Genomic DNA, 11957 nt, shown 5'->3' on the forward strand with positions numbered 1-11957 from the left:
GATAAACCTATTTTCAACAATTTATGGTGGAGTGGTGGCATTCATTATGACAAACTTGCTCTTTGCATTCATATTGCTCCTTAAATTGGAGGTGAAAAGAAAGGAAAGATTGTCTTCAATTTTTTGCCATACATAAAAACTTCATCAATTATTTGTAAGTTTTGGTAATCGTAAAAAGTCGAACGCGATACTTTTTAATATCAAACATAATAAACAGTCAAACACAAGAATAGAATTTTTTTTTTTTTAAAAAAAAAAGTCAATTTACGTTAACTATAAGAGTAGAGTATTATGTTATATCACTGATAAATGGACTCTGACCAAAACCTAGATTCTCTCAAATGGCAAAAAACGATAAAAGGAGATTTTGGTCATTTTACTGAAGGGAAGCATTACCAGTAGTTCTGACATCGGGTGGCAATATAAATTACACATATATAGATAGAAGATAAATGGAAGAAAGAGGAAAGAAAAAATAGGGAGGGAAGGACGAGAGGAGAGGCCAGGAAGAAACTTTTCCTTTTTAGTTCTCACTTTGCTTTTCAAAAAGCAGACATATACCTCTCTCTATATCTATTTATCTCTCTCTCTCTCGACTAAATTCTTTGAAGAAGATACCAACATGTACCATTTCTAACTGTAATATTCTCTGCATTGTCTTGAAATATTCTGTAAGTGGCGTTTTTACTTCATCTGGGCTTTCCTTTTTTTGTATAATATTTATCTGGGATGTCTACAGTGTTTTTCTCTGAATTTTTCAAAAAAAAATTTAGCTTTTTTTTTTTCAAATCTTTGAATTTAATTCATTTAAATTCTGAAAGTCCTGTTTTGTTGTTGCTTTAGTTACGGGGAATGGATCTTCTTTCTTACTTGTATTGGAGGCACCCTTCATAAATATGTATTTAAGGTTGTGTCTGCGTATTAATTAAAACAGTAAAATTTAGGTATTTTTCTGTTAAAATGAATTTTGTAGTATAATGCATGTTTAAGATCGACAATTACTGGTATTTTTCCCCCAGAAATTAGATTTCTTGATTTCTTATTCGAGGTTTTTCAAAGGTTTACCTTTTGTTCTTCTTTATTTGTTTAATTTGATGTTATTTGTTTGATCGTTGAACTAAAAATGATTTTCTCTCTTCTTAAATACTAAACTTCTTTTTCAGACTGAGAAGTCATTAACTGGAAAAACTGAAATTTTTCATTTTCTTTGGAGGGTTAGTAGTTAAAGAGTCGTACTCTCGTAACAGATTCACACAATGCTACCTTTATTAGTTTGTAGCCTTTTCCTTCTTTTAGGCTCAGTTCTTCAATCCTTTTCTCCTTCAAGTGCACTGGAGCTCTCAAAATTACATTTCTGATGTATTTCAATTGTTTCCTTTTCTTGTAGTATACAAATTGTGTTATTCTCTGTATAGATTTGCGACTAATGAGTAACGTGAATATGCATCTTAGTATTGACTAATTATTACATTTCGAAGTTGATTTTCGATTTGATCTTGGATATCTTGTTGATGTATCTGAGAAAATGTTTTGTTTGCATTTTTTTTTTTAATGTGAAAACAGAACATAAAATTGGACAATGACGAGGGTAAGTCCAGAGTTTGGGGATCAGGAGCAGGTAGTTCTTCCAGCGTCAGCCGATGTGAGCTTTGCGTCTAATCAGTTTCCGAAATATAAATTAGGTCCGGATAATGAGATCTTAGACGAGGTGAAAGAGGATTTAAAGGGTCCATCTCTGAAGGAGGTGGTTGTTGAAGAAACAAACCAGCTAACAGAGCAGCACAAGCGGCTTTCTGTTCGGGACCTGGCAAGCAAATTCGACAAGAATTTATCTGCTGCTGCAAAATTGTCTGAAGAGGTCTTAATGGAGTTCTATTTTTCAATTTATGTTGTTCTTCACATTCTGAAATTATGTATGCAAAAATCGGTTTCTTTAACTGCTAAATTCGGTATTTATATCGTCGTTTGATCTTAACAGTTGCTAAATAGATAGGAAATCGGGTTCTTTTCTCCTGTTGATTCATTTTCCGTTGGATGAGAATTGATGACTTAATGAATTGTTAAAATTTAGGCTAAACTGAGAGAGGTGCCTTCGTTGGAGGGACATGTTCTTCTGAAGAAGCTTAGGGATGCATTGGAATGTTTGAAAGGACGACTGGCGGGACGTAACAAAGAAGATGTGGAAAAGGCTATTTCTATGGTTAGCATCTTATCACAAACCAAAGTTTTTGAAGTGATTTTTGATTAGGTTCCTTGATGTCAGTTGTTCATTATGTGGGCTATTTGTACATTGAATATTAATTGGGAAAACCCAACAATACATTACATTTTAACTTATGTCATTCTCTTGACCATAATACAAATCGAAGATTAATTTAGCACTTTCTTCCACCTTGTTAGTTATCCTTTGGCTTTTTACAACCTTTTCCAAGCAATGATGCATTACAATTTTACTTATTTGAGTTTGGATGATTCGGTTCTACAGGTCGAAGCTTTAGCAGTGAAGTTGACTCAAAAAGAAGGAGAGCTAATTCAAGAGAAGTTCGAAGTGAAAAAGTTGGCAAATTTTCTCAAACAGGTAATGCGGATTTATCACTCTCTTCATTTTCCTTTCACTCTCTGCAGCACACTCACACATATTAACAAATTCGTTTCCCTATTGATTTCTCAGTGTATGTCAGAAAAATGAATCTGCTTTGCTTTTCAGGCTTCCGAAGATGCTAAAAAATTGGTTAACCAAGAAAAGTCTTTTGCCTGTGCTGAAATTGAGAGTGCTAGAGCAGTTGTGCAAAGGATTGGAGAGGCCCTTGACGAACAAGAAAGAACCTCTCAAACTTCAGGGAAGCAGGTTGCAATTTGCTTTGTATCTTTATTTTCTCAAATGCACTATAAATATCTTACGCACGTGCGCATGTTCACGCTCACACCCACACACTATTCGATTGGATTTTTTTCCAATAGAGCATCTTGTACATGATCAATGCTGAAGGAAATTTCCTTCCCATATCGGGCGTCACCATGAACTTTAGTCTGTTGTTGCTTAAAATCAATAGTTTCAAAGTATTGAGGACTATTTACTCCTATGTAATGCTGAAGTTAGACTGGTTTACTTTTTGCTATTAGGAGATGGAGGAACTGATTGAGGAGGTTCAGGAGGCCAGAAGAATTAAATTACTGCATCAGCCGCGGAAGGTGCACCCTAGTTTGTTTTCTATTTCTATATTTCCATTTAGGTACATTTTGTTATGTATTGTCACTGGTAATTCGAGGTCTTTGACCTTTGTTCCATATTCTCTATTTCAAGAACTCATTACTTGTGTATAATTTTTAACATGACCTTACTGGCTTATGAATTTTTTATTTTCTATTAAAGTATTTTTCTATATTGTAAGGAGAATTTTCTTTGTTTTTGTAGGTGATGGACATGGAACATGAACTTCAAGAACTAAGAATTCAAATTAGAGAAAAATGTAAAATTTCATTCGACATTCGAAAAGAGGTTTGCTATTTCTCTCTTCTTTGCCATCTTTTGCAAATTGAATTGTTTATGACTTGTGTTTGTGAAAAGTTAAATCCATCAGCACCGTTTGTCACCTTTTTTTTTTTTTTTTTTTTTTTTTAATAGTACTTCGTGGATTCAATGTATTTTTTACCCTTCTAAAGTAGCAGTCTTTCAATAGGACTCTAGGCTACGTAAAATGGCATAGAATGCGAAGGATTTCGAAAAATGAAGTACATCTTCACATTTTCAAACTAGTTCACGATACGTTGATCATTAATTTCCTCAATTATTTCAGCCAGATTTTTTTTAATAGAAAGTTGTAGTTTAGATAATATGCTTCTCGTCTTTGTTTCTGTTGGCCGACTTTCTCTGTCCACCCCATCCAAAAAATTCCCTCCCTTTTAAAGAGGTGCACACTTGTTACTGTGTGACTAGTAAATGAGGATATCTGCTCTGTGAGTTTCCGTTACTTGAAAGACTTATTTCCTTGTCATTTACAGCTGGCAATGAGCAAAAGGGCAGAGGAAAACAAATCCCGATTATATGAGCTAAGTGGTCCTGAAAGATTAGGTTCAATTTTAAGAATTCAGCCCTGCTCAGATGAAGCAACAGATCTTTCGAAATGCTCGATACAATGGTATCGTTTGTCTTCTGAATGCAGCCGACGGGAGGCTATTTTAGGTATTATTTTTCCTTCGGTATAAGTTCCATTTTCTTACTGAAATCTGGAACTCCTCTAAATTATACCTAACCTGAAAAACCTTGAGTTAATACCCTAAACTTTTCCACGTTAGGAAAGGAATCGTGTTGGATTCCCACTTCGTCGTCCTTTTGTCTCAATAGATTTATTTGTCTTACACAAAGTCTATAATCATCTTCACCAGGTGCAAACAAATTGGTTTATGCTCCAGAGCCCATAGATGTTGGACGTGTTTTGCAAGCTGATATCATCTCAAGTGGCCAAAAGGAATCAATCACTACGAATGGTCCAATTGATAAAGGTTGGTACTTAATGATTTGTTCACCTTGTGCAACATCTCTCACTTGTAGCTATTGTTGATATCATAATGGCGGGTTCCCTTTTTAACACTTATGCTTCTTTATAAAAAAAATTTATGCTGGCAGAAAACTAAAAAGTCTTATTTAAGTTGTTTCCTTATTTCCTACAGCTGCTGAATTAGGGAGCTACGTGGAGACACTTTCCCGGAAATCAAACTGTGAATTCAGTGTAAGTGACCTTGTTTCTTGCTAGTGCACTTCACCACATGAATCGTTTCTATTATGCAATAAAAAGAACTTCTAGAATATGCTTCAAACGTCAGTCACTGATTTCTATAAAATTTGAAAATCATATGCCAAAAAAAAAAAAGATATGGGAATCGAAGTTGATACTCGTGGACTGTTATCCTAATGTAATAATAATACATTTTACTCTGCAGGTAGTTATCTCCCAGATGAATGGACGGAATTATTCATCGCATTCAGCACACTTATTTCAAGTTGGGAAAACGAGGATGAAGCTTAGTAGAGGATGGATCACCAAGGCTAGAGAATCTTATTCCAAATCTATGCAGGTATTCCTTCTAGCTGCTGTCTTAATCCAGTTCTCGATGAATACAATGAACTAAAGAAATGTGGGTTGACACACAAACACATTTTCATTTCCCACATAATGTTTCATTTTCACACCCCCTACATTCTTTATATGATGGTTAGTTTTGAACCACTAATCTAGAAGCTTAAGGTGTTGGCGAGGGGATGAACTGATTTATTTAAAAGAAAATTTGTGTTTTCACATGCCCCATCATGTGCAACATTATTGATTTCGTTGAAGGCGTGATACTTACACAATTTTAACAATTGGATGGTGGCTTAGTGGATCTCTCGTCATTACTGCTGGTCATGTTGTTGGATACCCGGGTATTGTGAATACGTTTACAAGGACTTGTAATATGTTTGGTTTCTTTTTCGACGTCTATAACTTTGGATAATCCAAAGAACTAACACATGAGAAATCTCTTTTAAGAATAGCATTACTTACAACCTTGTCCTGTCCTCAGTTCTGTGGATTTAGAGGAGGTGGCAACTCCGCCGCCAAGTCATTATTTTGGCAAGCAAGGAAAGGACAATCTTTTGTGCTAGTTTTCGAATCTGAGCGAGAACGAAATGGAGCCCTTATTCTTGCAAGGAAATACGCTCTCGACTGCAATGTAAGTAGCTTTTGATTTCCTTATCATTAGCTCCTATTAAGTCACCTAAGCCCTTTCTGGCTTCATCAGATATTCACTATTTTCACATCAGATGCAATTTTATTCTCATAAAACATCATAATTTGCAATAATGTAACTTAAATCTCGTTAATGGCAGGTTTTTCTTGGTGGACCAGACGATGATGCTTTACTTTAAACTAGACTGACTTGCGAGTATCGTACAAATGCGAGAGTATAACAAGGTTTTCAAGTGTGATTTTTAAATTTTTTGTTTGTGTTTGGAGATGTTGTCTTCTGTAATTGTAATCAAACTTCCACTAATGATTCGTATGTTTTCTGGGCATGGTTTTTGTTTTGCCTAATGATTGATTGTAACAGTTTTCTTCTAATCATTTGATGGTTCTTCGCTGCTGGCTCGGTTTTTGTAGCATTCCTGTTTATTTGTGTTTAATGCACATATTGTGATTCCTCTTTATTGTGAATTCTGAGATACATCAGTTGGAAACTGGTTATTAAAAATAGGTCTATTTCGATCCAAATATGAAATGAGATTGTTTCGCACGGGTAATCGCTAACAAATAAAAAGGTATCAGATGATTGTGTCAGGAACAAATCTCTTGAGACAAAGTCCCAAAAAGGGGTGTTTTAGTGGCAATGATTTATAATTGGAACTAAACAGAATGTCTTCAAGGGGCGCAAGCACACGAGTACTGAAAGAAATGTTTAAGTTTAAACTAAGAAATTGAATTTACATATTCTCTGTTTGAGAGTGTTTGATTCAGGGTCCTTTTTTTTATGTCTTCTCTCCCTTTTATATTCCCTTGATGATTTATTCGTGACAAATCACTTGGAAACTGCTTGATTGCTTTATAACTATCCACTCTCTTTATGGTGGCTAACTTGTCGTGGAACTGCCGTATCTAACTGCTGTCACTACTCTTCGTCATTCAACCGTTTTCAACTGGGTTTCTTGAATTTTGGAATATGATAAGGTTACTCAATAACTGCTTCAATAACTGCATTTCTGGATAACCGTAACATTTCATGTTTGCTAAGATCCTAGGCAATTCGAAGGTATGGGCGAGAACAGGGTCATCGCTCTGAGCGACTGTAAGGCACTCCATTCGCTCAGATCTTGGGCTTCTTGCAAGTTTGGGCGATGATGTTATTGTGTTCGTGGGCTTCCACTCCATTCGTTAATAATCATGGCTAGACTTTTATCCTGAATTGCCCAATTGGATTTCATTCTTTGGGCTATTTGATTTGGGTTGCACTTTTAGTGTGTCAACAATTACTCCCCAATATGGCAGAATTAATACTAATTATTAATCTTTGCCATATTCATTTTGTGTTTTTCGGCAACATTTGAAATTCTCACGAATTTCAATCATTGTTTCCTTCTACAATCTGAAAAAGTGCAACGTTACAAACCCTTATAAACCAAAAGGACACGTCATTTCATTACACCACTCGACCACGTCTATATTTCACGCTTCTTCCTCGCTATTTTACTGTTCATCTTCTTGCTTCTCTGCTACGTTTTCCAGGTAAACCTTGTCAAAACTCTACTTTGTTTCCAATGGCAGCTCCACAAACCCAACCTGATGACTCTTTTAGCTTTGAAGATTTCCAGAAAATCCTTACTCGGCCATATGTAAATCCGAACTTCCTTGCACCAGCCAATGCCGAATTCAATGGGTTCTATCTGGACCCATCATTCAATACAGCCGAAGCCGTCGAACAAGTGGCGGTGGGCTAGCTTTTCCCTTGCACTCAAGGCCCTCCGTTCCTGAATTCTTTGCCGTTGAGGCCGATTCGCGAAAAAGGTATTCGCACTTAGCCTAAATCTGATGTTCTTTTCTGTAGATGGCATGCTCGCCTTGTGGGTCATAGTCTTACCAAGGCAATTTTTGATCGTGCTAGAATTTCTGATTTATTAGAAATTGCTCTTCAACCCCCAATTTTTGACTCATTGTTTTTTCCTATTGCTTTGAGTTTTTGGTCTTCTGAATATAATACCTTTGTTTTCCCTCTTGGTCCCATGTCTATTACTTTAAGGGATGTTGGGGCCCTAGTAAATCTTCCACCTTTGGGCGATACCATTTTCCCTGGTATTTTGATTTTCGGCGTCGCCCCGAAATTTGACAAGAAATTCACTGAGTCCTACTCAAGCCTGCAAGGCTTTTATAATCATTCAAGCGCCGAACCTTTCCATGCTGAGCGTGTGGCCTTTCTTCAGATTTGGCTATGTAAATATATTCTCTGCGTGCCAAGTATGAAGCCTTCCATGAGTTACTTACCCATAGCGCATGAATTGGCGCGTGGTAGGTCGTTGAATTTGTGCTCCTTCTTTTTGGCTGCCCTTTATAGAGACATGGCTTCTCTTCAATTTCAGTTGAAGAATGGTGCATCTCTCACTGGCAGTGGGCCTCTTTGGTTCACTCAACTGTGATTGAGAGCATATTTCCCATCACTTGGTGTTCCATCCATTTCTTTTCGTTGTGCTAGTTGTTATGGGCTAGCCATTGACCCATTGAGCCCTGTAAATATGTCCACTAGGGACATTTTTTCATTTTTTATACCTTAAATTCAATTCCTTCCTTCTTCCCTTTTCCTGCTCATTTGACTTCAGATTATGTGCAACCTCCATCCACCCTGGACAGTGCGAGCGCCTCTCTGCTCGTTTGGGTTCAGTTTTTGACTAGGAGGGAGTTGTTCCATGATATTCTAACCAGAACCAATGCCAAAGCTGGGGTTGAAATATATGCTCCCCAATTTTTTGCTCGCCAACTTGGTTTTGGCCAAACTTGGCATGTTTTTCCTTGTTATTTAGAAAATTTGACAGACCGCTTTCACACCATTAATAAGGCAGAGGCACAAGCTATAGATGCTCGCAACATTCTCTTGACGAGTAAATTTTCATTAGCCCCCCTTCAATTCTAGCCGTGTCATCCATCCCCTTTTTGAACAACTCTGGCCATCAATGAAGCGCAGATTGTTTGCAATTGATGCCAATCGGGCTTCCCATTCACTGGATTCCACTTCTCCTATTTTGGTCACCCCTGTGTCCACTAGGAATCCTTCCTCTCCCGCTCGTGCTAAACAATCTATTCGTCCATCTACTTCTCTACCTACCAAGGCTACTGTAGCTAAGAGTGCCTTGAACCGCAAATGGCCAACTTCAGCATCTCCCACTTTGGAGGAGGATGATGATGACGCCCCCCTCACCGTTAGGAGAAAGGTAATTGAATTCTGTTTATTCACAAACATACCTTTCTATGTGCTAATGGTTTACTTGAAACCTTTCTATGTGTTAATGGTTTACTTGAATTTCTCAGAAAAGTTCAGCCTCTCCTTTGAAGGCTTTGGTGTTTGCAGCACCTGCCCTATCATCCTCTGCTGAAGCTGCTTCGTCCAAATCAGCTGACGAAGGGACTATGCTTAAAGAGAAACCTTCAGTCCCGGAACCCTCATCACAACCAATGGAAGAGTCACCTTCTTCCCAGGGCGCCGACCCCCCAACATCGAACCAGAAGGTAATACATTTTTTGATGTTTTACCTTTGCTTGTGCTATTGATTTCTGATTTGTTGCTTCTTAAATTCTGCAGAGGCTCCCATGGGTCTGTCCGTTGTGGTAGAGTCTTCTCGTCCAGATAAGGGGAAGTCTCCACAGGTGGTGGAGCCAACTGGTGATATGCCACTTCCCAAGATTGCCGATTAGGGCTGGACAAGGTCCGATTCGGTTCGGTTCGGTTCTGACGAGAACCGAATAGACCCGAAATTTTCGGGTATTTAGTAAGTGGAACCGTCGGGTCCAAATTTAATTACGGAACAATTCGGGTTCGGTTCCATTCGATTCGGTTCGGTCCGGTTCGGTTCCATTCGGTTCCGTATTATAATTAAATTTTTGAATATATACAAAGTTACTTTAATTTAATTAATAATATATTTAATATTAATTTTTACAAATTAACGTAGTTCAATATTATGTATTTCACGTCTTTCTTTGTTGAATTTTTCATAAATTTGATTATTAAAATTACAGAAAGAGAAATATAGCGAGCTCAAAATAATTAAGAGAGATGTTGTAGAGATTTAATTCGATTTTCTCCAGTAAAAACGACACTATAGTAGAATAACAGATTTGGATAAAATTGAGGTCAATTTAATTAAGTCGATTTTGAACTGAATATTAGAAATAGGAAAATCATATTTTGTGGTTTGAACTAAATTAACTAGTTAATAAATTTATTTAGAAAAAAATAAAATAATTTTACTTATTTAAAATAAATTAATTAAAAAAATTATGGAGATTCGGTTCTTATTCGGTTCTTCGGGTCTTGGCCTAGAACCGAGAACCGAACCATACCCGTCGGTTCTTGATTCAAATACCCGTTCGGGTATTTAACTTGAGAAGAACCGTCGGGTTCGATTCTGTTCGGTTCGGGTTTAGTTCGGTCGGTTCGGTTCGGGAGTTTTGTCCAGCCCTATTGCCGATGAGGTAACTTTTTGCTTCACTTTCATTTCGCTTCGTTTATTGTAGTGAAAGCCCTCAATGTTGGCATTTTTCTTTGCAGGGTGCTGATGACATTGTGTGTTCCATCCAGGACTTGTTCACTTCTTGGGGGAAGTCAAGACGTCTCACCCTACTTCAACTGGTCGTCCTTCTGCTTCTTCAGAGGAAGATATGAAGTTCCTCAAACAGTCGATATTTGAGTATGTGTCTTTTATGGACATGGACATCGGTCAGGCTAGTGCTGCTAAATATAAGGATAAGCTTGAGCTATTGAGTGCGAAGTTGGCGCAAGCACTGACACTTCCGTCGCTCAATATTTCTGCTGATTTTAAAGCGACGTTGAAGGTTGTCCACTCTGACATCCTCTCCTTGTTGGCAAAAATGTTGAACTGAAAGCCAGGAGTACTCAATATCTTCGCGCTGCATCTGAAAGAGAGTCTTTGCTTCTAGAGATTAACAAACCCGAAGACGAATTGAAAAAAATCTCTTCCGAAGTTATGATCGAAGACTCTCTGATGACAAGTTTGGCTGCAGAGATGAAGGAGCTTCAAGCAAGGATGGACGACTGTAAGGCGAGAATGGCTGCTAAAAAGCGTAATGCTTCTCAAGGAATTGAGCGAACCAAGTCTTTGGTCGAGCAGTACAAAAAGCTGGAGGTTGATGACGATTTTGTAGCTGAATTAAATGTCGATTCTTCTCAGCAGATCGAGGATTGGGGGAGGCTTAGGGAAAGAATTCGATCGGCCTGGGGTGAATTGTAATTAAGACATCTAATGCCTTAAATTTTTCTTTTGTAACTTCGTATCAACTGCCATTGCTAAATTTGAATGTAACAGCAACCATTGTCATTAATGAATGACTATTTTGACTACTTGCGTGCTAATTGACGTTGTCCTTAATCGTCAACCCCTCAAGCATTTAACTGCTTTATGATAAGATTCATGTACATTCTCTCTTGGTATTTCTGTCTCTTTTCCCAAGACTTTGGGCCACTTGACTCCAATTACTAGGCACGAATGTGGCTGTTCATATTCTGTCTCTTCACCTTCACGCGCCTATAAATGCACGTATATTTCGTACTTTTCATTTTCATTTCCATTCTTTTCTTCAAAAACTAATTTGCTGCCATCATTTGGTATTTCAACAATCGATCCAAAATTTTCGTCTTCCATAGAAATCGATCATTTGATCCGCCCATTTTGCCACCTGTTTTGATGTCCTCTTTGGTATGGGAGATATAGGAAATATTTTTTGACCAGCAAAGTTCTTCCCATCGTTTTCATGTTCTTTACAAGGAGTTCAATGATGGAAGACAATTTTTGAGGATGCCTGTCAAGCCACCTTGCTTACTGAGAGTGTTTCTCAGTCTCCTTACCCGTTATTACAGTAATTCAATTAGGCAGGCGATGTGAGGGTGCTTCTCTTCCCTTCTGCTTGCTGAGAGTGCTTCTCGGCCTCTCTGCTTGCCTTTCCAACAGTGCGATCAGGATGGCAATCAAGGCCAGTTCACCCTTTTACTTGGCGATCGACCGAGAGATTAGTTTGCTCTCAATTGTAGCTTATAGAACATTTAGTATTTTGTATCTCGCAATTTGTAATGAATGTTTGATAATAAAGGAATTTATTTGAACGTATTTCGTTTTGGCCCTTTTTATATACGATCGTTCAACGTGATTTAATTACACTTTTATTTGTTCACTTTCCCATAAGGAAGGAACATATTTTTTT

At 37.6% G+C, this 11957-nt stretch overlaps 1 protein-coding gene across 2 annotated transcripts; it reads left to right on the forward strand.

Moving 5' to 3' along the window:
- Positions 1–436: 436 nt before the first annotated feature.
- Positions 437–6125, forward strand: LOC111369104 (stomatal closure-related actin-binding protein 2-like). 2 transcript variants are annotated; one of them, XM_022990588.1, is made up of 13 exons: positions 437–671; positions 1564–1858; positions 2072–2200; positions 2486–2578; positions 2708–2848; positions 3124–3192; positions 3416–3499; positions 4003–4183; positions 4387–4503; positions 4672–4730; positions 4942–5076; positions 5563–5712; positions 5870–6125. In XM_022990588.1, exons 2-13 carry the CDS (start codon positions 1580–1582, stop codon positions 5906–5908), a joined length of 1476 nt encoding a protein of 491 aa, XP_022846356.1. In that variant the 5' UTR covers positions 437–671; positions 1564–1579; the 3' UTR covers positions 5909–6125. The 2 variants fall into 2 exon arrangements, with proteins under 2 accessions (XP_022846356.1, XP_022846358.1); XM_022990590.1 differs by lacking the exon at positions 437–671 and adding an exon at positions 1232–1359.
- The last annotated feature ends 5832 nt before the right edge of the window (positions 6126–11957 follow it).

The sequence above is a fragment of the Olea europaea genome, chromosome 2 (genome assembly GCF_002742605.1).
Source record: "Olea europaea var. sylvestris chromosome 2, O_europaea_v1, whole genome shotgun sequence".
NCBI classification, from domain to species: domain Eukaryota; kingdom Viridiplantae; phylum Streptophyta; class Magnoliopsida; order Lamiales; family Oleaceae; genus Olea; species Olea europaea.